Consider the following 22,434-nt stretch of genomic DNA (forward strand, 5'->3'; position numbering starts at 1 on the left):
GATGCCCGAGGAACCAGCAAATGGGCCTGTTGCAGGGTTTGGCTCGACACCATGCTGGTAATTACACTTATGTTTGTCACGTGAATCAATGCTTAGGTCGTAATAATTAAGTTTATAGCCCATCTCCAGGGCAGCTCATAAAAAGCTTGGTCTAATGATTTCAGATGAGAATTAAAAGCAGAAATAAAGGTCAGCGAGTAGCCAGGCCTTTGTGACTTTTGTGCCACAGAGTGATCTGCTCACTAAATCACGTGGGCTTGAGCGAGACGAGAATGTCACAGTTAACTTTTCTCATAAACAGAAGCTCTTCCATCATGAGTGACAGGCCAATAGGCGACGAAAGGTTAAATACACAGCATGTTTCCTTAACTGAGATGAATCACACGAAAACATGCCAGTGGATTTAGATGTCCGCTTAGACTGGGAAACGATTTATGTAGTTCTTAACTGTCGTCACCCTCAGATCCCCTTATGACATAGTATATAAATTGACCACGTGCTCAGATACCTCTAAGATATTTTCAGGTCTTTTCATACAAGAATTTTCAACTTGGAGATCAGAGACGATTTCAAATACATCTTTTAAAAAGTTAGTTTCTTGGAGCCAGTTTCCATCATTTGTTCTTTCTCTAGGTATTCTTAGAAAACTTGGCGTCGAGAGCAGGATGCGAAGGCATTGTTAAGGGGAAAGTTAGCACGGATTCCCATTTATTACGATTAAAAATAGGATCGGTCAGCATCCGCTTTCTGATAACCGGATCTAACAAATACATTACAGTTCCTCTAGTTAACCATTTAAAGAGCATTTGGGCATGTGTATTTATAGTCATACATTCTTATGGTAAACCAATTTTGATTTAATATTTACCGAGCCATATGCATTGATGCCGCCACGTCCTAGATCACAAGCTCGCTAACAAAGGCCCAGTGCACCACTGAAAAGCATCTATTTTACTCTAGGAAAAAAACAAAGAGACTTGACCTATATTTATTGAACACAAATCTTCTAAAAAGATATTTTAAATAATTTATGTCCATTCCCTGTTTGTAAACAGCAGGATTACTAGTTGGCTAGTATTTCTTTTTTCCTTAATATTGCTTTTTCACACCTTTTGCCAGGGCTCCCAGAAAATGTTTAAAAGCAATTTTCTTGATTATTTGGTGTGATTTTATGTATTTCTAGTGATCTTCCCCCCATACTGATCTATTTTTAAACCCAGAGATGTTGGATATCAGAGAGGCTGTAATAGCCAAAAAATTAAATACTACAAGCAGAGGTGATCTTCTAAAGCAGGGATTTACATTCAGCGTATTTCAGGCTGCAAGTAAATCAGATTTTATTTATGATGTTTAAGAATAGCAATATTCGTTTAGTCAGCTTGAAGTATTAAGTGTCCATAAATAATCAAATCAGTCATGAAACTGATGTGACTCATTCATACTCCTCTGCTAGACAAAGTCAATTATCCCAAACTATGCCAGGCAATTGATGTGCTCAGTCACCCTGGGAAGTGATGTCCATAGTTTTTAATCAACCTGTCAGATCTTTGGGATGAAAATCAGGTCAGGATGCCATAGAAGCACTGACTGGAAATAAATCATTTGCCCTTGGGTAAGTGACATGCCCGTTTCTAACCACCTGTTATTATTCACATGCTCTTCTCAGCAACTCTGACACTTCATCCAACTTTGAAAAATAATCCCAAAGGTTTTGAAGATTTCTGTTTTGCTAGAGAGAGAGATTTGGTCTAATTCAGTATGCATCAACTCTCTTTCATGGAGACGATTTGTGAGATGCTTTTATTTGCAATTTCTCTGTCAAGTATTTACTGCTTCTGTAAACTATTTGACCGAACTGGATTTACAGTGGATTGTTCCCACCATTTGGAATGTGCTCATTTTGCCCAATCTCTCTGTAAGTGGTTGTTTCCGGTCTTGCTGTATCTGTGAAGCTTGCTGTACTGCCTTTTGTATATCAAGTTTGGAAAACAGTTGATTCAACTTTTCTTTGAAATTTTATTTTTTTTAAATTTTCTTATGAATCTGAAAGTATAGAACTGAGAAACATATTTATTTGGTTATCTAATTTTTCTTTTGTTGTATTTGACTATGTTACTCCAGTTAAAATAAAACCACCTTGGTGAAAAGACAAGGCAGTTTCTTTGCATTTATTTGACTATATGCCACAGTACCTGAAAAGGTTTGCCATTCATATGAAGACAATTTTAAGTAGTTATGACAGATATCTCTGCTTCCAAAGATTCTCTCTTCCCCAAGAAGGAAGACCATCCTTCCCAGGGTGTCAATGGCCCTGATCTATTGCGGCCAAGTTGGAATTATTTCCCTTAAACACAATCCATACCAGAAGCACAGAACTAGATGCCGTGAGCAGTTTAAAAGAATCCCAAGTACAGACTATATAATGATTGATTTCACCAAACGAATCGGGCTAAAGTTTTTAAATGTAGAGAAAGTACACCTGAGGGAAAAAAAAATGGCATCAAAGATCCTATTGGGGCTCACTCCCCTTGACGTGAGAGAATGGAGTGCCATAAACTAAAAAGATATTGGCTGTTTGGAGCACAGTGCTATGGCCTGGGACAAGTCAGTCGTATGCACTGTGACATAAAATGAATATATTGAGTCTGATCGATAGTTAACATGATGTTGTTGATGAAACAGCAGGCCAATGTGATTATGTAAGTAGTAATAAAGCGCTTGAGTGGTCAGGCAATACCTATCTTATTGATAAGAATATAGTGCTTCAGCTGAGCTGCCTTTATAAGAAAAACGGCAAAACAAATCATTTTTGCATCCGTGAAGTTCTAAATAGGAGGGCGCTAACGCACCATTGAAGTCAGCGGTTCCACTCCTAGAAACCAAGCAAGGCTAGGCTTAGGGGCCCCGTGAAATCTCTGACATAGCGTGCAAGCAGATTTGCATATCCTTCTGGGGTATGGGTTCATAGTTTTCACTTCATTTCAGAAAGGTCCGTGAAGCCCTCCCCATCTCCCCCCAGTCCCCCACCAAACACATACATACGAAGAACTCTGTCACAAAACGACACCCTCTGGGGAGCAGTAAGGGCGTTTTAATTTCTCTGTAGAATAAATCACTAACATTATAAACATAAGCCTACAGAGATGAGGAAAGTTTTAAGTATCTAAATAATCTCAGTGACTTTTTTCATTGAACATGACTATAAGAAAACATGGCAAGAGATCAAGAAACCGTATTTATTGCTTCTTTGGTACAACCAGAGACGTTACCTCAAACCTTTAAAATAAATAATCTCATCAATAAAACTTACGAATGGCAGGATATTAAGATTCCTTCTTTGCTTTCACACAGAAGAGCCCAAAATATTCTTGGGTTTGGGATACAGTACAGTGCCACAGAAATTCAAGCTGATGCTGAGAACCCACACGTGCAGCGTGGAAACCGCTCCGAGCGGCACAGCATCCCTGGCCCTCCCGGGATTTGGGGGGATTTTGAGCACCAGTTCTATTGACGGTAGTGGGGTTTCTTCATAGCCAGTCTGGTAATCATAGAGCTGAAACTATCATCTGGGAACAAGCTCTCAATAAAAAATGAAAATAACTGCCGAAACGGAGGTAAACCAAACAGCTGTTTTCGTTTATTGGCTCAGTGGCCCATGACGTAACACACACGGATAGCACACGGAAGTTCCAGATCCTGGGGACAGGACTACTGTCAGTTCACTTCAAGGGAAGGTTTTATTTGTTAGTTTGATCGATGACCCTGTGGCTCCTCTCCAAGGAAAAGGAAAGAGGATTTATTGACTAGCACCATTGTTCTAAACCTGACGGTCAGGTGGGACTTCTATCAATAGAATAACATTGAAGGTAATGCACCGTCACCTGGGCCCTGGCTTCTGGGGGCGTTTCTCCTCCAAGCCCTTCGCCAGGCATGGTTTGTGCAGACAGCCGTGCTGCACTAAGCCTTTGATGGATCTGGACCTTTGCTATTAAATGCCCGCTGCCCAGCCTGTAAGGTGCAGGAGGCTGGCTCGCAGAAACCAGGAGGGCCAGGAGGCCCCGGGGGGCCGGGTACACCAGGGATGCCTGCCACCCCTGGGGGGCCTCGCTCACCATCCCGGCCATTCCTCCCGTAGCTGGCAGGACCTGGGTCACCTGAAACACACAGAAGATGCACGTGTAAGCAGGAGTGCCCTCATGGCTAGAGACACAGAAGGCACTGGACCCTCCACCCTGCCCACTGCCCGGCAGCGTGTACAGAGGCCCTTGCCAGACGCTTTTAGAAATGACAGAGGGTGATTGAAGCAGGCAATGATGATGACAATGATATAATAAAACTCCTTCATTGCAGTTGGGTTGCTTCAAAATTAAAAGTGTTAGGAGACCTCACATCTCTCACCCCTATTTCCATCAGAGGAGCTGAACTGCACAGTATGGTAGCCTCTCTACACAGACACCTACCGAGCCTGGGAACGTGGCCGTGTCAAATCGGGGGTGAACCGTAAGTGCCAAACACATCTGGACTTCGATTTTTTAATAATTCATTAATAACTTTGGTACTTATTACACGATGAAATTATAATATTTTGGACACTGGGTTAAATAATTATTAAATCATACTATAAATATACATATTAAATATTATTAAAATGAATTTCACCTGATTCTTTGGACTTCTCTAACGTGGCTGCTAGCAGATTTAAAATTATGCACTCAACTCATGTGGTTCATGTTGGGTTTCTTTGAACAGCACTCCGCTAGCAGCTGCCCTTATTTCTAGCGGGTCCTCAATTTCCGGGCAGGGAGATGTACAGCTCGGTGGTGGGCAGATGCAGACAGGTGGCTGGAAGTTCTCGCTCTGCCATTTATGAGTCAGGTGACATCAGCAAGGCACTCACCTCCCCGTCTCTTCTTCTACAGGACGGATGACGCTTGCCTGATAATAAAGTTCCGAGCCTGAATGCACCCGATAAATGACTATTCGAATGCTACTGATTCACGTCTCTTAGAAGACTGTGCAATGCACCCTGCAAAGCTGACGGAAATTCCTCTCATCGGGGGCTTTACCCCAGCCGGAACTACACGGTGTCCTAGGTTTCTTGGGGGCGTCGCTTTCTTTTGTCAAGTCCAGAGGTTGTTCGGTTCACCCACGAACCAGTGAGGCACGGCTCCCGTAACCGAGAGACATTTCTGCTGAGCGGCACACGCAGTGACCACAGGGGCAGGGAGTGTAGGTTGGGATGGGCAGCTCCTGTGTTTAAGCAGTGTCACCAGAACACAGCGTGGCCATTAGTTTCCATGTTGCCCCAGCTGCTTTGGCACTACAAGGGCACAGGTGTGGGCGGCAACAGAAGCCACCTGGCCTGCAGACCTCAAAGAATGTGGTCCTTTACCCAAAAAGTTTGCTGACTCCTGATGTAGTAAAGAAACTGCCCTGGATTAAGAAATTCGCCCTCTGTCTTCACGGGAGACCACAGACGTAATGGAAGCTGTAACACATCAGGGTTATGGAGGCAGCAGGAAGGGCTGAGGCATGCGGTGACCTGGAGAGTGGACGCCAGCATGTCCCCGCTGCCATGGCGAACACGGGCCAGGGCTGCCAGACCTCTGGTCATTTCAAGGGCAACTCAAAAGCTGAGTTTTTAAATAAATAGCTTTCCTTTTTTAGCCACTGATTTACTTTTTTAACATGTGTAACGCCAGCCTCCTGCCTAAGACCTAAAACTTCAGGGAGTTTATTTTCTACTACACAAGCAGTATGAAAAAGCAGAAGGAGAACTTTTTTTCAAGTTGAGCTCCCCCATTTTAACACAATCCAGGAGAGGGTGTTTTCAATGACTGAGTTTATTCCAGATTCCTGCTTATCCTCCAAGGAAAGAGTTGATGAAACCGTCCTGTCTCCCCTGGATTTATTCTAAGACAAGCACATGGAGTCCAAGTCTTCCTCTGGCAAACACAGCAAGTTGCCCTTTGGAGCGTTGGGTAAGTCATCACCAGCCCACCAGCATTCCCTTTACCCTGTGCCACTCACTGGCGATCCCACTTTCCTGGTGTGTAAACTGAGAGAGTGAAGGTGAACTCCAGAGTCACACAGTCACGTGGCTAGAAAGCGCCGGAGTTAGAAATGAGGGCCCTGGACCCCTCCTCCATCCTAACTGTGCTTCCACACCTACTGATTTGCTAACTCTGACAAGGTGCATCCATGAGTGCGTGTGTGTGTGTGTGGTTTAATTCATTGAGCCTGAATTGACTGAGAGGCAGAAAGAGACACGATAGCCAAGCATTACTAACGATTCTTCTGCAACTCTATCACAAGTGACTAAAGCTATTTTTCTATTTTTCTGAGGTTTCACCCTGTAAAAATGGCCAGAGGAAAAAAAAAAAACAGCCTTCCCATAACAGCTTATGAGTTTCTGGTGAGCCCTGACCTTGGGCATCTACCCTCCAAGGTGCTCTAAGGCTATTAGGTGGGAGCCAAATTTGGGGGTGACACCAAGTCATTCAGGAAGTCCAGCAGCTGCATTAGCAAATATTTATAAACCACTTTTCAACTCTTAGGAGGAAGAGAAAGCACGGATCTGAAGCGTTCTAATTCTGCTTTGCCTACCTCACGGGTCTGTAGCTACACTAACTGCCTAACGATTACACAGTTTTCTGAAATTTCAAGGACCTGTAAAATGTTATTGCCAAACCTCTCATGATTTTTTTTTAAAAAAATGAATGTCTGTGCCATTCTCTGAGCTGACAGGAGAGGGCAGTCGTGTTACACTGACAGAGGCGCAACCTGGCTGGAACATTCTTTGGGACCTAATAAATAATACCTGCTACGAAATAAAAGGGGCTGTACATGGCAGGCTTTAAAACAAAACAAAACCTGGAAATAATTTTCAGCATTAAATAGGGAATTTCTTACATTTCTCACCTCGTACCGAGCTAACTTTTGTGGTGTTTGACAAAGCACATATGTTCAAGGATGTGGTGTATAAAGTGGCCTGTTTACATAAGATGCCCACGACCGAATAAAATAGTGGAAACAGGACAGCAGTGGAAATAGAGGAGAGATGACTACTGCTACACATAAGCCTAAAACAGGTGTGCCCCTTGCGCTTGGGGACTTTTTCCACCCAGTATTCACAAGTGAATCTCACCTATCTGCAAATCTTGCACAAGAAACCTGGCATGATGAGCGCAGGTCAGCTCTAACCTCCCGGGCACATTCACACACGACCATCATTTAACTTCCTCCTTCCCCCAGTGCGTTTAGATGCACAAAGAGGAAGTGAAGACCCACTCTCAAATATTTTTTCTTCAAATCCCCAGAGTGCCAAGGAACTAGTCCCCAATGGACCAGGCAGGCAAAAAGATACTGGTGATGAGACAGCCCCATCCAACAACCCACCGAAGGCCTCTGGTAAGAGACGGGAGGTAGGGGCAGGGATGGGGTCTAAGGCCCCAGGGGTCTCGCTCGATGTGGTCCCCACAGCTCCACGAGAGAGGCAGAAAGGGGATCGTGCCGAAGTCAGATGCCAGGATGGCGAGATAGACTCAGCACACACCCGGACCACCAGTGCATCATTTTGTCCACGATGTGAACCTGGGCGTGTGAACACTGGCCTCTGTCACTTACTACCTGGGAGACCTTTGTCAGGGCCTGTGACCTTTGTAAGTCTGTATTTCTTCAAATACAAAAGGAAGAAAAAATAATAATAATAGTAATGAGCTAAAATTGCAGAATGTTTGCCATAAGCCACGCGCTAACCTAAGTGCTTTCCATGTATGAACACATCCACAGACCCTCCTAGATGAGTCCACAGGACAGATAGGGGTATAACCCCCCAATGTGCAGGGGACAAGCTGAGCACACAGAGGTGGCAGAGCTGAAAAGGAGTGACACAGCAGAACCTACCCCAGGGCAGCCTCGTTCGGAGCCCATCCTTCTTACACACCTGCCCTGCTGGCTTCTGGCTGCAGGTGAGAAGCAAGCTACGCGATTTAGGTCTACGTTTAGACAACAGAGCACTACAGCCAAAGTGACAGTCCATGTCACGGTCATAATAATAACCCGTGGTCCACATTAGGCGATGTACCATCACAAACCCGAAGGGCACATAATACTTAACACTGAACAAGCTGAGAGAAGGAGGGGAGACCGAAAACGAAAACAGTCCAGAAAGAATAAAGCAATCCTGACAACTGATAGATCATGAAGGTATTAGTTAACCTTTTTCCAAGGATATCAGATGTGTTAGCACCAAGAATGACCAAAGGATCTCCTTTCCATTCAGGAGAATTCGAGTCCCAAATCCAACAATCGGGACAACAAAGGGGGTCACAGAATACCCTGTTCTGCAGGCTCCTTCCTTTACATAAGACGTATATTTACCTAAAAGGTTTCGGACAAGTTCCTGGACACAGCCCTGGCGAAGGTCCCCCCAGGTCCTGAAGTCCTCGTAAGGTCATGTTTGTGAGAGACCAGAAATCACATTCCTAACCACATTCCATGCTCTACGGGAGAAATGAAAAATGGCCCAGCCTCTCAGTGGATAATGAACGAGTGACATGATTTACTGTGACCCGGCACTTTGCATTTGTGATGTGGAGTTGAAGCAGATTTCACGGAGGGAATGTCCGAGATGTCAGAGGTGGCACCGGCTGACAGAAGAGTAGCGTCTTCTTACTGAGAGCCAGGGGAGGAGCCACAGGGACTGAACTAGGGTCCACCTCTGACCTTCATCTACCTCAAAACGCAGAAGTGCATTTGTTACGTTAATAATAGTACCAATAGCTAACATTTCTTGAGCACCTACTATAGCCGGAAACTGTCCTAAGCGCTCCACGTGGATTGATTTTTCTTTAATTCTCAGAATTAGCCTCTCCGGGAGGTGTGATTATTGACTATTATCACTCTTTCGTAAGTGAGGAAACAGGCACTGGGCAGTCAAGAACTTGCCCGATGTCATAAAGCTAGTAAGTGAGAGTCAGGATTGGAGCCCAGATGTCTGATTTATGGAACCCACACTCCCAAGAGTCCACTTTCAGAGGGCTCACTTTAGAGGCGGAATGGCCCTAAAAGCTCTTGTTCAGGGACTTGATGGATTTGGGAAACTGTCATCTGAGTACGTTTAGGTGTAGACAAGGGGATGTGAGCTGACCCAAAACCAAAGCCCCAGCTCAGCTGGTGCCTCAAGGAGAATGCTAAATATGGACCCTTTGAGCCTGTGTGGTAAAGCACCGAGGAGACTGCACGCTTCAGAAATCTGGCCTTAATTTTTTCAAGAATAATCTGTAACTCCGATTTTTCACTAAATAATGTCAAATATCCTCTCAATGAAAATGTAACAAAAGCACAGAAAAAGAAAGACCAGATTTCCAAGTGGTACCAGGAAGGGAGGGGCAAGGGCTGGCAAACGGCAGAAAGGAAACGGAAAAGGGCAGGTTTCGGGGTCCTGAACTGGGGAGCCCACGAAGCTTTTTAAGAAATCAGATTTAAGTATTAATTCCAAGACCAGCTGCAACAAATCGAACCATTGTCATAAAGGAAATGCAATGAGGGCCAGGCAGAGATGCCAGAGATGCCTTGCCCTACCTTACCACTCGCAGCACAGATGACAGGTGTGCTAAAAAGCAAACCTGTGGAGCCCCCTGGGGCAGAGCAAGGGCCCCGGAGCACCAGGCAAGCCCGAGGTGAGGCATAACGCGCCCCCTCGTGGCATCCCGGGACACTGCACAAATCCAAGCTGGTCTTTCTCGATCTTCCCATTTTTAAACTCAAAATGGGGTTTATGAACAGATTTTTAAAAAATAAGAGTCACCAGAAATGATCATGTATTTCTGTAAAGGAAAATCGTGCTAATAGTGCAAGTTGCTGATCCAAGAACTGTTATTTGTCAACCAAATGCGCAAAGGAGAAATTGTCAGTCTCTCCTATAAATACATAGATAACTAAGTAAATGGTACAGACGATATTTTATCAGCTTTCAAACCTCCTATTCCTACCATTGATAAAGGAGAAGCGCACTCGGTAAATTCTGTTTTCCTTTTCTCTCTTCTAAACATCCATCAATGAATCCAGACTTTATTGTTTACTAAAATCTTCTTGTCTGGGTCCCACTGAACTCCAACCAGGTTTTCTGTCCTTTTCCAATCATAAAGGCTTCCTTTTCCAATCACAAAAATTCATCAGTTTGTGAAAACATCTCGACAGCCCGTGAATCACCGTTTTAGAAAGGCAGTGTTTGAGCTATCTCCAAATGCATTTTTTAAAAATTCTTTTAAATGAGAAAGCCAAACCCAGGAGCAATGCAATGGATAATTAGAAAGCAATGATGCTTCAGGCTGCAATTATAGCCACAATCGGCTATGTAAGCCTCCGGCAGAATTAGAAAATGATCATTTCTTTTGCTAGATTTCCCTCAACGAAGTTTTCCAAATCCACTGTGGGAGTGTGGGGCACCCCCCTGCACAAGCCCCCCTCCCTGGACTGGTGTCCCCAGAGCTTTGGGGCCCTTCCTGAGCCCTGGCCCAGCAGTGATCAGAGCATTTGCTGGGAGACTGCAGGCCATTCATGCTCTTCAACTGAACTGGCTTTCGGCCCGCGAGGCTGCTTCTGTGGTTGGACCTGGCAGTCATTCCCAACGTGCAGCAGCCTGGACTCTGGCCACAGAGTAGCCAGTGTGTAAAGAGAACAGACGGCCAGTGAGAGGACCCGGGCTCTCACACAGAGGCCTCTTTGTCACCTCGGTCGACCCAGCTGGGATGCGTCCTTGGGCATGACTTTCGTGAGTAGGAATGTTTCAGGTTTATTTATTTGGGGATGTGGGCCTCTGGAGGGTCTGGATGTTTGAAGGAGAAGCTTTTAGAATAAGATGTCAGTTACTCCCCATGCGTCACGAATAGCTGAAGACGTGGACTCGTTTTCCTGCTGCTCTGACTTTTTGGTTTAAAGGAAAAGAAGAGGGAACTCTCAACTGGGCTAGAAGTGGACAGGACCCCATTCATTCAGAATTTTATAATGAGTGCATTGTGGTTGGACCTTGACACTATTTTTTAAAGTACTTATTCAAGAAAGTAATATTTCAGGGAGGGAGACGCAAGAGGGAAGAGATATGGGAACATATGTATAGGTATAACTGATTCACTTTGTTATAAAGCAGAAACTAACACACCATTGTAAAGCAATTATACTCTAATAAAGATGTAAAAAAAAAAAGAAAGTAATATTTCAAGCCCTGACATGTATTTTCTCTCAAAGAATACAGACGTGATTTACAGACTATTTAACTCCTCATTAAAGTTGGTTCTGAAAGATCCACGCCAGCCGTCACTGCACATCACATGATAAACAGAGGTAAACAAAGAGCAGTTCTTTAAAATGTGATCCAATTCAGACCACCCACTGGCTGCCAAGTTCCCACCTCATCCTGTTTATTCTTACCTGGGAGACCTGAAGTCCCGGGCAAACCTTTGGGACCTCTTCCTGGGGGGCCACGATCACCTCTTTCCCCCATGTCACCTGCGTTTCATTAGAGAAATGTTATTTTTCTATATGTCTATAAAAATAAAGTTCCATATTTTTAAACTTAAAGCAAAGCCTACATTCAGAAACCAAAAAGTAGGAAGTTGCCACAATGTAGGTCGTAGTAAGTATGTAGCAAGGCAAAAATCAAGTTAATTATATTGAGATCTAAGAGGGAAAAAAATCAAATGATCATATCTGTAGATGCTGGAAAGATATTTGACAATTAAACATGCATCCCTGATACAACAGTCAATAAAATAAGACTCAGACTATTTCCTTAACATGATAGAGTATATCTATCTCAGCACTGAAGCTGGCATAATGCTTAACGAGAAACACAGAGCAGCTTCATTATAGTCAGAACATTACAAAGATGCCCACTTTATCATTATTATTTATTATTTGGTTTGAGCCATCCCTAGTTTCAGATGATATGACTGCTTATCTTAAACCCTAGAAAATCAACTCAAAATCTACTAAAAGCAATAAAAGAATTCAGTAAAGTAGCAAGGTACGAAATACATGGAAATCAATCATTTTCATATATACAAACAACAATCAGTGATAAGATGTAGTGAACAAAGATCCCACTTGTAATAGCAACTAAATTATCAAATAACTAGGAAAATAAGTTTAATCAGAAATATGCAGATCCAACATGAAAACAGATCCCATCTGTAACAGCAACTAACTTACTAAATAACTAGGAATAAGTTTAATCAGAAATATGCAAATCCAACATGAAAAAAAATTGAACAGAAGATTGAAAACGATCTAAATATCCATTAAAGGGGTTAAATACACTATGGTACTTCCACAGAGCAGAATACTATGCACAGGTGAAGAAGAACCAGAAAGGTCTTTGAAATGATCCCCAAGATATTGTTAAGTGAAAAAAGCAAGGCCCAGATCACTTACTAATGGACAGCATGATTTGTTGTTAAAAGGATGTAGGGAAAATAAATATATTCATAGATCCTTTATAGCATCACTGGTAAGGGTATGTAGGAAACTAATAATAGAGATTCCCTAATGAGAAGGATAAAGGAAACCAGACAGATGGGAGACAGGGGTGGGAGAGACACTCTTCACTAAATATCTTTTTAGACATTTTAATTTCTTGAACAATGTAAATTTAGTATCACCAAAAATAAATTAATGAAGTTGCAAAATTTAAAGTGTGTTGTCATCAGTGCCTCCATTTCACTTCTCATTATTTATAGGGAATGTACTTTGGATTGCAACCAACCATGTGTGTTTGCAAGACAGTTGATTGAATTCGGGGATTCGGCAGCCACAGAACAAAGTTACATGAATTATCCTGGCCCTGCAGAGACCAAACTTAGAAACTTGGCCTCATTAACAAGATGACCTAATACCTTAGTTAACTGGTCCTAAATGACGTGTGCCGCTTCTGGTACAAGACCAGTCCTACTATCCCATTGGTACAGTAGTATATTATTATTTCACTACATTGTTACAAGACGCAATAGCATTTTGCAACAAATTCTATACATAATCACTTTTTCCAAATATTCGCCCAACCTCATTGAATATCGACAGGTTTGTTACAATTTAAAAAACAAAGTCACAAGTGCACAACAAAAATAGGAAGAATATCTATACAACCATCTGTGCATTTGTCAAATAGTCAAAAATCTCAAATTGTGACATGAATGTTTAAAAGTTACCATACTTTAACTTTAGCTGTGAATGTCCTTATGTGAACATTTTTATGGTGAATCAACTACATTTTGAAATCAATTTAAATTTTATAGATACTGTGAAAGGATGTACAGCTCAGCTTGAACTCATACATAAACTAGTTGTTTCTTACACTCATCGTCAGTATGGCCTTACTGTATTAGGAAGATATGACAATTAGCATTTTTAAAACTAACAGCTTAAGCTCTCTTGTTAACTTAGCAATTTAAATGTGTCACCTCGTAATTTTTGAGGCTGGCAGTGAGAATGTGCCACATTTTCTGAAGACACGAGATGAAGATTATAAATTAAAATGCAACTTTCACAGCGATAGTGACAGTTAAGCGCGCTCTAGCATGAAGCCGCACCAACTTCAAAATGTTGTTTGCAAGGAATAAGACCGCGGTCTCTTTAAAAGGACTATTTTATATATCAATATATGTTACCAAACGTATAGGAAAAGACGGAAATAAAGGGCGAAGTGATGTGAAATTTCCGGAGAGATATGAAAACTCTTAAGGAAAACAATGGTAATTCTAGAACTGAAAAGTACAAGACCTGAAAGTAAAAATTCATTGGATGGGATTGCCTGCATATTTGGATACTGCAGAATAAAGGGAATACAGACAGCATGGTGACAGTAATAAACAGCATTTTATGATACATAGAATAACATTTTCTCCAAATTAAAAAAAAGACCTCTGTCTTAACTTTGAAACTGGTTTTTGGTGATCAGTCATGGGAAAACACATTTTCGACGAGCCCCGGGACAGAGCCACACTGCAACCTGCAGCGGCCGTCGTGTGTCAGCTCTGCTACCCCCAGGGTTAATCTACTTCTTCAAACACTGGTCACGTCTTCCTTCAAGACATAGGAAACCTGGCTCAGGGAACTAAAGTCCACCTTTGTTAGCCTATTGTCAGAAAAGACATATAAAAAGCTTGTAAAATAAGCTTTGGATAAGGTATGAAGAGAATAAGCAGTTTGATTCAAAACAGAGTTGGGGAAACTAGAGAAGTTCTCATTGCTCCAAAATTGCTCTCAATTTCAGCTGTTTGGAAGCTATAATTGATGCTCTACCTCCAGGTGAGCAGATTAATAACAGAAAAGGTGAGTCTCAGATATGCCCAGCGTACTTTCCCCAGCCTTCGTTAACACAGGGACACGTCTGCTTGACCCACACTAGAAGATCTAAAAATACACACAGCCTTCCTCAAAGGGAATTAAAATAAACAAACCACGAACATTTACAAAGAGTATTTATGACATGAAAGACTGACTTAATTCTAAGTAAAGTGGACCCAGGGCCAGTCAGGTGCCTTTCGCGTTTCTGCTCAAGCATCACATGAAATGAACACACAGCTCTAATGTGTTTGTGTAAAAGTGTGCAAAACATGTCGGTGAAAACCAAAAAATACACAGACATGATGGAAGCTTTCAGTACGGTCTGAGGCTTTTTTCTACTAGCTCCTGTTAAAAATGTTCCACTGTGTTTTTCAAAGTAACTTTTTAGGAAGAAAACAGTGATTTGATTAAGACATAGCCTGAACTATTAAAAGCTTTAGTAAAACTTATTTGTTTTAATAAAACTTATCTACATAGGAATTTCTCTGGAAAAAGACCCTCAGAGCAACTCTATGGCAAACCAAGGCTTCCACCATCCCTTCTTTGTTAAGCATGAAAACAAAAAAGCAACAGGTGACAATGAAACACGTCTCTTCTCCGATTGGTGGAACAGTTAAGTTTCAAATGGTGATGTGTTTATTCTCAAGGAAAATTTGTTTTACTACCTTTGGGTAGTAGCACACTATGTGTTTTCTACTAAGTAGGGCTGCTAATGTATGTGGTGGACAAGAAAGGTCAAGTCCAATTACCTAAAACCATACATCTCCAAATGTATGACAGCAGCAACTGAAATAGAAAATCTGATTATTCCTTTCTGCCCACACCCCAAATCTTAAGAAGTAGAACTCAGAGGAGATGCTGCTTTAAAGGAACCCAATGCCAAGAAAGGTATGGAGGAGGGCGGGGTGAGAAAGCTCTTTAGAAAAAAGAAAAGAACTATCTCACTTCTAGATTATAGGCTATGTCATAAACACCACAGAAAAAATAGGAGGAAGCCCCTTATAACATCAAACTCTGCTTGATGAATGAACTTAGTGCCAGAGACATTTCTCAGGTTCCAAATATAGGAATATATTTTTCTTCCCTTCAAAATAAGGTTCACTGCGGGAGTCAACCCAGCGCAACCCAGACACAATTCCACACTGTGATTCCCAGCTTCCCAGAAAGTGTCCAGATCATGTCACCTTTGTTTCCAGAGCTTCTCAGCCCTGATTGCTTGTTCAGATAACCTGGGGAATATTTTCAAAGCCTGGGGCCTAGACCAAGTCAATCAAAATCTCTGGGCACGGGACCCAGACGTGAGCAGTGTTTAAAGCTCCTTGGGTCAGTCCCATGTGGAGCCCAGGCTGGAGAAGGCAGCCCTCAGCAGGCTCTCCTGGTGGAGCAAGTACACAGACATTTTCCTGTCTTAGGAAATAAGATGGGACTTCAGGAGCGGGCTCTTACTAACTCAAAGTCAAGATCAGCCCCAAATATGGAGACTTCCTTTTGGCCAGAGAAAACAGGGCTGTGATCCTCTTAGCCCTACAAGGTGGTCCTTCCCTGGGAAGGCGGGACCTTGCCTGTAGGGTAAGGACCACCCTACACTTGTGCATTTCCACTGCGGGCCCCTCTCCAGAGTTGCTGACTCAGGGGGTCTCTGGTGATGTTGATGCTGCAGGGACCACTCTTTCGGAACCGTTGTACTTTAGTTCACTTCAGTGAACTCACCAAGGCAGAGAAGTTATCCGTGGGCTGGGGCACAACAGGGCGAGCTCAGCCAGCAGTCCGCCCACAGCAAGGAGTTCCCTAGAATGGTTTACGGAGCGAACGGGGCCCGACCACAGGGAGAGCACCTCCGCTATGTATTCCTGAATGCAAGCTCAAAGCAGGACCAAGATGAATGAATGGCTAAGGGGTTCTTTCAGAGAAGAGGTCCAGATCTCTTTAAGGTGAACTCGGAGCTCTCTCCATATGATTTTGTCCAGCCTCCAAAAACATGGAAATCGTGTCAGATTTACAGGAGGCCCCAATTAGGGCTCTTTTTTTTTTTTTTTTTTTAACACGCAGCTCTGCACATGCCAAAAAAACAAAAAACGTAATTAACAACACTGTTCCAGCTGAGAGTGTCGTGAACCAAACACATCAGGCATTCATCTACAGATCCCGAAAGGCATCTTGTTTGACCTCTGACCGTTAGCACCATAATATTTATCCCTAACTGGAGCACCACTGCCTAAAAAACAAAAGTCCCTCTCTTGTTCTTGTTGCCACATTTTTCTGAAGTTCCCCAGAGAGCTGTCAGTCACTTATCATGATGCAGAAACTCTGCACTTTTAGTCCCTTCTGTCGATTATCCCAGGCCCACCAGCCCCCATGCTGACATACTCACCTCATCTAGCAAACACCATCAGAGGCAGCCAGTTCTTCTGCAAATCCTGCAGAATACCTAACACACTCACAATCCTGCTGGCCTACAAAATACTGGTTTCCAGGGCTTAACTTGCTTTAAATAAAAGGAGAAGAAACAAACTCCCTCACACCCTCTCACATGTTAAGTAAGGAATAAAGTTGTACCTCAGAGCCGGAAAAAAAAAAAACAAAAAAACAGCAAAACTGATATCCAACGTCACTCTTTAAAAGAAGAGGGAGGCGGCTTTGATGCATGCTGTGATTTTTCTGATGTCCTGCTAACAAATTTTGTTACTTGAAGTAACAGATAACATTCAAGGGCCAGTTGCCATCTTAGAAGAGTTCTACAATGATATTAAGGTCTCAAAAAAAAAAACTTTAAAGATCCTTTACCAGATCCTGTAAAGTTTACCTTGAACTATGATTAAAGCAGTGTAACTGTAAAAGATTGGTACCAAAAGTCAAGGGACCTTAATTCCAGTATTGGGTCTACTGTCGTCACACACCAAGGCCAAGAAAATATCAAACGATAGTTTTCTAATCTTTACCATCACCACAGTAAAAGAGAACAATCCATCTTCTTGTCTCCTAGATACCTGGCACTTTAGGACAAGTGAATCCATCTGAAAAAAAGCCAGTGTGTGTTCCTGGTTCCACATGGACAAAATGCCTTACCTTTCGCTCCCCTCAAACCAAGAGCCCCGGGGGGGCCTTTCATGCCCGGGAGGCCTCGAAGTCCCATCTGGCCTGGGAAACCGTTCTCTCCAGGGGGGCCTGGGGGACCAGGGGGGCCAGGCCGCCCGGGGAGGCCCGAGGCTCCGGAGTCCGGACGCTTGAGACTTGCAGCCATCTCAGCAAAATGCTCTAAAAGATAATAAACAAAACAGTCCAGGTGAGTCAGAAATATGAAAGTGATTCGAACGAAAAAAGAACTATTTCAAGTGCCTTTTTTCTAAATGTGTCACCAGAGCTTCAAAACTGCTGGTGAGGCCTGAATAAAGCTGGGTCATTGTCCACGGGCTTTCTGCCAGGAGGTTTCACTGGTGCTGCTTTGTTCAGCCCTCCCTGGATGGACCCTGCTGCTCTGAGACGAGGGGATAAAAGACCTTAAACTTCAGGGCTGAGCGGTGTCCAAAGAGATGAGTGTGTCACCTGAACCTGGCTGGTTACCTGAAAACCCGGGACGAAAAGAAAGTGAGCTTCTCAACACAGGAAGAAGTGGACACCCAGAAGCTTCTCAAATGCAAGGACATTGTCCAGAATTAGTACTGAGATACCGTTTGAGACCTAGGCTCACGTTTTTAGTTTGAAGATATTAAGTATTATGAAATACCCTGAGGATTCATGACTTTCTATTAATTCTCCTTCTCAAAAGTTTTTTCACGCTTGGAAGAGACACCAGACATTAAAGAAAGCCTGCTTCTTAGAAATGGTCACTGCCTGTCTTAAAAACTCATAACTGTGTATAGGCTCTTTCAGGAAGCATTAAATAGATTAAGAAACATCCACCAAAACCATGGAGAACAAAACATTTTCCCATTAAAATAGGGGAAATATTTTAGTGTGATTTTTTTTTTAATTTAGGGTGTGAAGGAGAAAATGAATTGGAAACACATTTCTCAACAAGATTTTTAAATTGTTCAAATGCAGGTATCCTAAGTTGGCCTTATTTAAGTGAGAGTTAACATAAAGTCATAATTTTCTCAACACTTAATGTTTAAACTGGAAATATCCTTTCAAGATAAGATGTCTGCGATATTGGTTTTCAAATATAGAGGGGACCATTTCATTCTGAAAAACTCTATGATTCTACTAGACAAATTATACTATCTCCTGAACACACAAAAGATGAGTGCTTCTTCATGATAGAATTGGTTCCAACCAGAATCAAATAAAAAATAGCAATCACCATAGGCTTCTTATGGGCAGAAGTCTGCCAGTTACTTCTCATATAATCTATAGAGAGAGCCTAGGTCAGTGCCAGGTACACACCAAGTGGTAGGATATTAAGAGGGGAAAGAGCCTGAGAATTTGTGTTCCAAAGGGGGGAAAAAAGGTGTCTGTATCTATGTGTGTGTGTGTGTGTGTGTGTGTGTGTGTGTGCATGCTTTCTTGTAAATTAACCACATTGGCAAAAAAAAAAAAAAAAAAAAAATCCTGGCGAGCCCAGAAAGGTACTATTTTTCCTTGAGGCTCTAAGCTATTGCACATGGCGACAAATTGTACAGAACAGACGTGAAATTACTAGTATTCAAAGTCCCCCGCCTTTAAAGCACACAAAACGTCAAGCGGCGATGATTTATTTACCTCGAATGACTCGCATGCAAACCTGCTTAATGTGCTGATCGGTGGGTGCTCTGCCCTGGGACAGAAAAGACAAAAGCCAGTTCGTACACGGAACCACAAAGAGGACATTGTTCAATGGTAAACCGACAGGCTGGGCAAGGAAACAGGTGGCTGGAACCAGAAGAGCTGGCCCCATGCTGCTGAGGAGCTGAGGTCTGGCCCTACCCCCGCGCTCCCTCCCTCCTGGGATGGAGTCTCCAAAGGGAAACCCCAGGGGCTGCCCAGCACTCACGGGAGGGCCCTGGATCCCAGGCAGGCCGGTGGCGCCCTGTTCTCCCTGCACGCCTCGCGGGCCAGGGGGTCCTTGTGGTCCTTCCACCCCAGGAAGCCCCCGGCTTCCTTCCGGTCCCCTCAAGCCAGGCTCCCCAGGACTACCTGCCTGGAACACAGGGGCGCACTGTTAGTCCAGGCTAGACACAAGGAATGCGTCTGCTTCATGTTAATACAAGCGCTGCAGTGAAATTGTGGGTTTACTTACGTTCTGTCTCCCAAGCCGTGTTTGCTCAGAGCTTACAAAGCCTCAAGGTAAACACACGTAATGCCACACAGCAGCTCTCCAATCTCTTAGAATTCCAGTTCAAGTAAACGTTTTAAAGATCTTTCTTTGGGGTATAGTTATTATTTCAAAATATTAATGGGAAGAATATATTTTAAAACCACATTCTTCACACTTTAAGTCACTTCTAAGAGCACGTTAACTTTTAATAAAACGTGTTAACTTTTTCTGGCCACAGAAAGGCCACTGAGTTCACAAGACATGTCACCTTCTATATCACCAATATAGAAAGCATAAAATAAAGATATTTCCAAGAACATAAGTTATTTAGCCTTTATAACATTCTTTGGAGAGTTTGAAGAAGCCAGATGTATCCAGGAATTATAAAATACTAACATAAAACTAAATCAATGCATTTAAAATGCCAGAACAAGAAAAGTGAGTCCATAGTTTATCTAAGTATTGAGGAAGTTAAAAATCTAAACATTAAAGATGTTAAAAATAAACTAATTATTTCCTTGGCACGAAAGCATATACCAATTAAATTTTTCTTCTGAAAGCAGACCACTAAAAGTATCTTTAAAGTCCTCATCTACAAAAACTGCTTTAAAGAGAGACTAAATTAATTCACTTTTTCTTAAACTACCTCTGGTGGAATTTGTGGCAAAGTAGTTTCAGTGGACTGCTGTTTTCAGAATAAAAACGAGAAGATAAATGCACAGGAGACATTGAGGGAACACCACTGCTCAAGATCTGAATGTTCATAAAGCAGCTCAATCCTGCTTCTTTTTCATATGCAACATTTATCTAGGAAAAGCCAACTTGTTCAAAAAGCTCAAATGTTTTAAACTGAAGAAATAAAGGTGATGAAGCAAGGCTTTCACTAGACACATCTAAAGAAAGTTCACGGAGTGTGCTTTATACACAAAAAAATTGATATTCACCTTAGTCAACCTGTCAAAATTGCCTCTATGAAGAAATTATGGCTTAAAAGATTTCCAGAGTCAGGGTCAAGGGGGAAAGCTAAGCACGTGTTATGGAACAAAGGTTGGGGAACTGTCGGGTGACGGGTATGCAAGACCATAGCAACTTCTAAAAAAAACCCGGAGGAGAAGCCAAAATGAATTCAGAATGCGCTAAACAGCTGGTGGAAGAAAAAGGAGGCCAAATCAGAGTGTATTACCTTGCTGGCAACATCTGAAATTTTGCTAGAACAAGAAGCAGGGCATTTTTGATGAAGAGATCAAGGGCCAACATGACCAGGACGTCACAAGGGCCCTGGGTCTTTGGGAAAGAATTCCTCACTTGAGGAGGGATACGCTGATGTAGAAACCAGCGTGCAGACCTCACCCGCTTACCAGCTTTGTCTTGCTGAAATCACTGAGAAATGGAAAAGCTTTTCTGTTAGTAACTCTGTCCCCTGATTCTGGGACGGTACACTTCAATTTCATCTGTATTACTTGGGTAATGTCAGGAAAGACAGGGGTAGGAAGGGAGGTGATGGATCAAGAGCTAATTCCTAGTATTATATCCAAATTTAAATGAAATTAACTCATTTTCACACCTGCATTGTCCATCCACTTTTTTCTTTTATAACTTGAATTCTCACCTTTGAACATTACTGATTATTTCTAGACAGTGAAGGAGGATTTCCATTACCAAATTCTATCAAGGTTTACTCTTTACATTGTTCTCAATCCTAAACGACTTCTGTCAAAGATTCTTAGGCATAAAGATGTTATTTGAAGCTTGAGACTGTCACATGGTGTTTAAAGGCAGTATGTAAACAGGTAAGATAATATAATGTAACAATTTCCATCTCAGTGCTGTGTGAAGAGCCCAGGGCAGGGCACTGTAACCAAGGCTGGATGGGTCCTCCCGGAGAAAGCTGAGCTGAGGATGGGGTTAAAGCTCAGGTAGGAGGTGCTATTCTAAGGAAAGAGAAAGAGTGTCTAGGACTAGAAGAAGCCCACGAGGCATTAAACAGCATGTGCCAAGCAAAAAGAACCACAGACAGACGACGTTCCAGAGAGGTCGGAGATGAGGCTGGTGAGGCTCATCGAAGGCTTTGTATACATTTGCTAAGAGTCTGAATTATTCTATAAAATGTTATTCTTAAAGGGTTTTAAGCAGAGGAGGAATAGATAGTGGGCTTTATCTTTTCATCTAGATGACATTGGCTGTCACAAGGATAACACATTGGACCAGGACAGAGAGAAGTCAGGGGCGGGGATTCCAGAAACAAGAAGACTTGGAGATTCATGGAAACTGGTGATAGATGCACTTGAGATTGAAGTCTGAGCTTCCTCCTTTCTGCTTGTATTATCTTAAATTTCTTATTTTATTAGATGTGCGTTCCTTTCAAATTAGCAAGCCATTCTAGATTTGCTATTAATTGGTTCTATAATTCTGAATACATCTAATCTCTAAGGACATCAGTTTCGTTTCTGTAAAATGATAAATTGAATGAGATGGTTATTTTCTCGCTCTAATAATTATCTGTATTTTCTTAGGTATCGTGCCTACATCTTACTTCCCCAACGAGAACACACAGAAGATTAAGAAAATTGCTGAAATATTTGCAATGCTATGACTGACAACGAAATTCACTTATGTTCTTGTCACTGCAAAGCACAGGTCGGTTCTTATAAAATAAACCATTTGTGGAAGAAATTACGACGTATATTCAGTGAGCCACTTTAATGTGAAAAAAGAACCCTTCCTTTAGAGTGATTAGGTCAAAAGGCAGTTCCATTTACAGTTGTGAGGTTTTTTCTTTGGACTAATCCACTACTTAGAGAATAAATGTAGGTGTTAATTTCCCTAAAGGTAAATCCTTTTAGAATTGAATTTTC

At 42.4% G+C, this 22,434-nt stretch overlaps 1 protein-coding gene across 1 annotated transcript in view; it reads right to left on the bottom strand.

Annotated features, from left to right (window-relative positions):
- Positions 1-3,547: 3,547 nt before the first annotated feature.
- The window catches only part of COL9A1 (collagen type IX alpha 1 chain), a 71,819-nt gene continuing 52,932 nt past the window's right edge, over positions 3,548-22,434 (bottom strand). The window contains exons 30-34 of the mRNA XM_022590470.3: positions 19,316-19,462; positions 19,045-19,099; positions 17,413-17,601; positions 11,434-11,511; positions 3,548-4,154 (exon numbers count right to left, since the gene is read on the bottom strand). Of these exons, the coding sequence (XP_022446178.2) occupies positions 3,958-4,154; positions 11,434-11,511; positions 17,413-17,601; positions 19,045-19,099; positions 19,316-19,462 (666 nt within the window). The 3' untranslated portion in view covers positions 3,548-3,957. The remainder of the gene's footprint in view (positions 4,155-11,433; positions 11,512-17,412; positions 17,602-19,044; positions 19,100-19,315; positions 19,463-22,434) is intronic.

Source organism: Delphinapterus leucas, chromosome 12 (genome assembly GCF_059928025.1).
Source record: "Delphinapterus leucas isolate spDelLeu-1000000601 "Yukka" chromosome 12, BTC_Dleu_Yukka2, whole genome shotgun sequence".
Taxonomy (NCBI): Eukaryota; Metazoa; Chordata; class Mammalia; order Artiodactyla; family Monodontidae; genus Delphinapterus; species Delphinapterus leucas.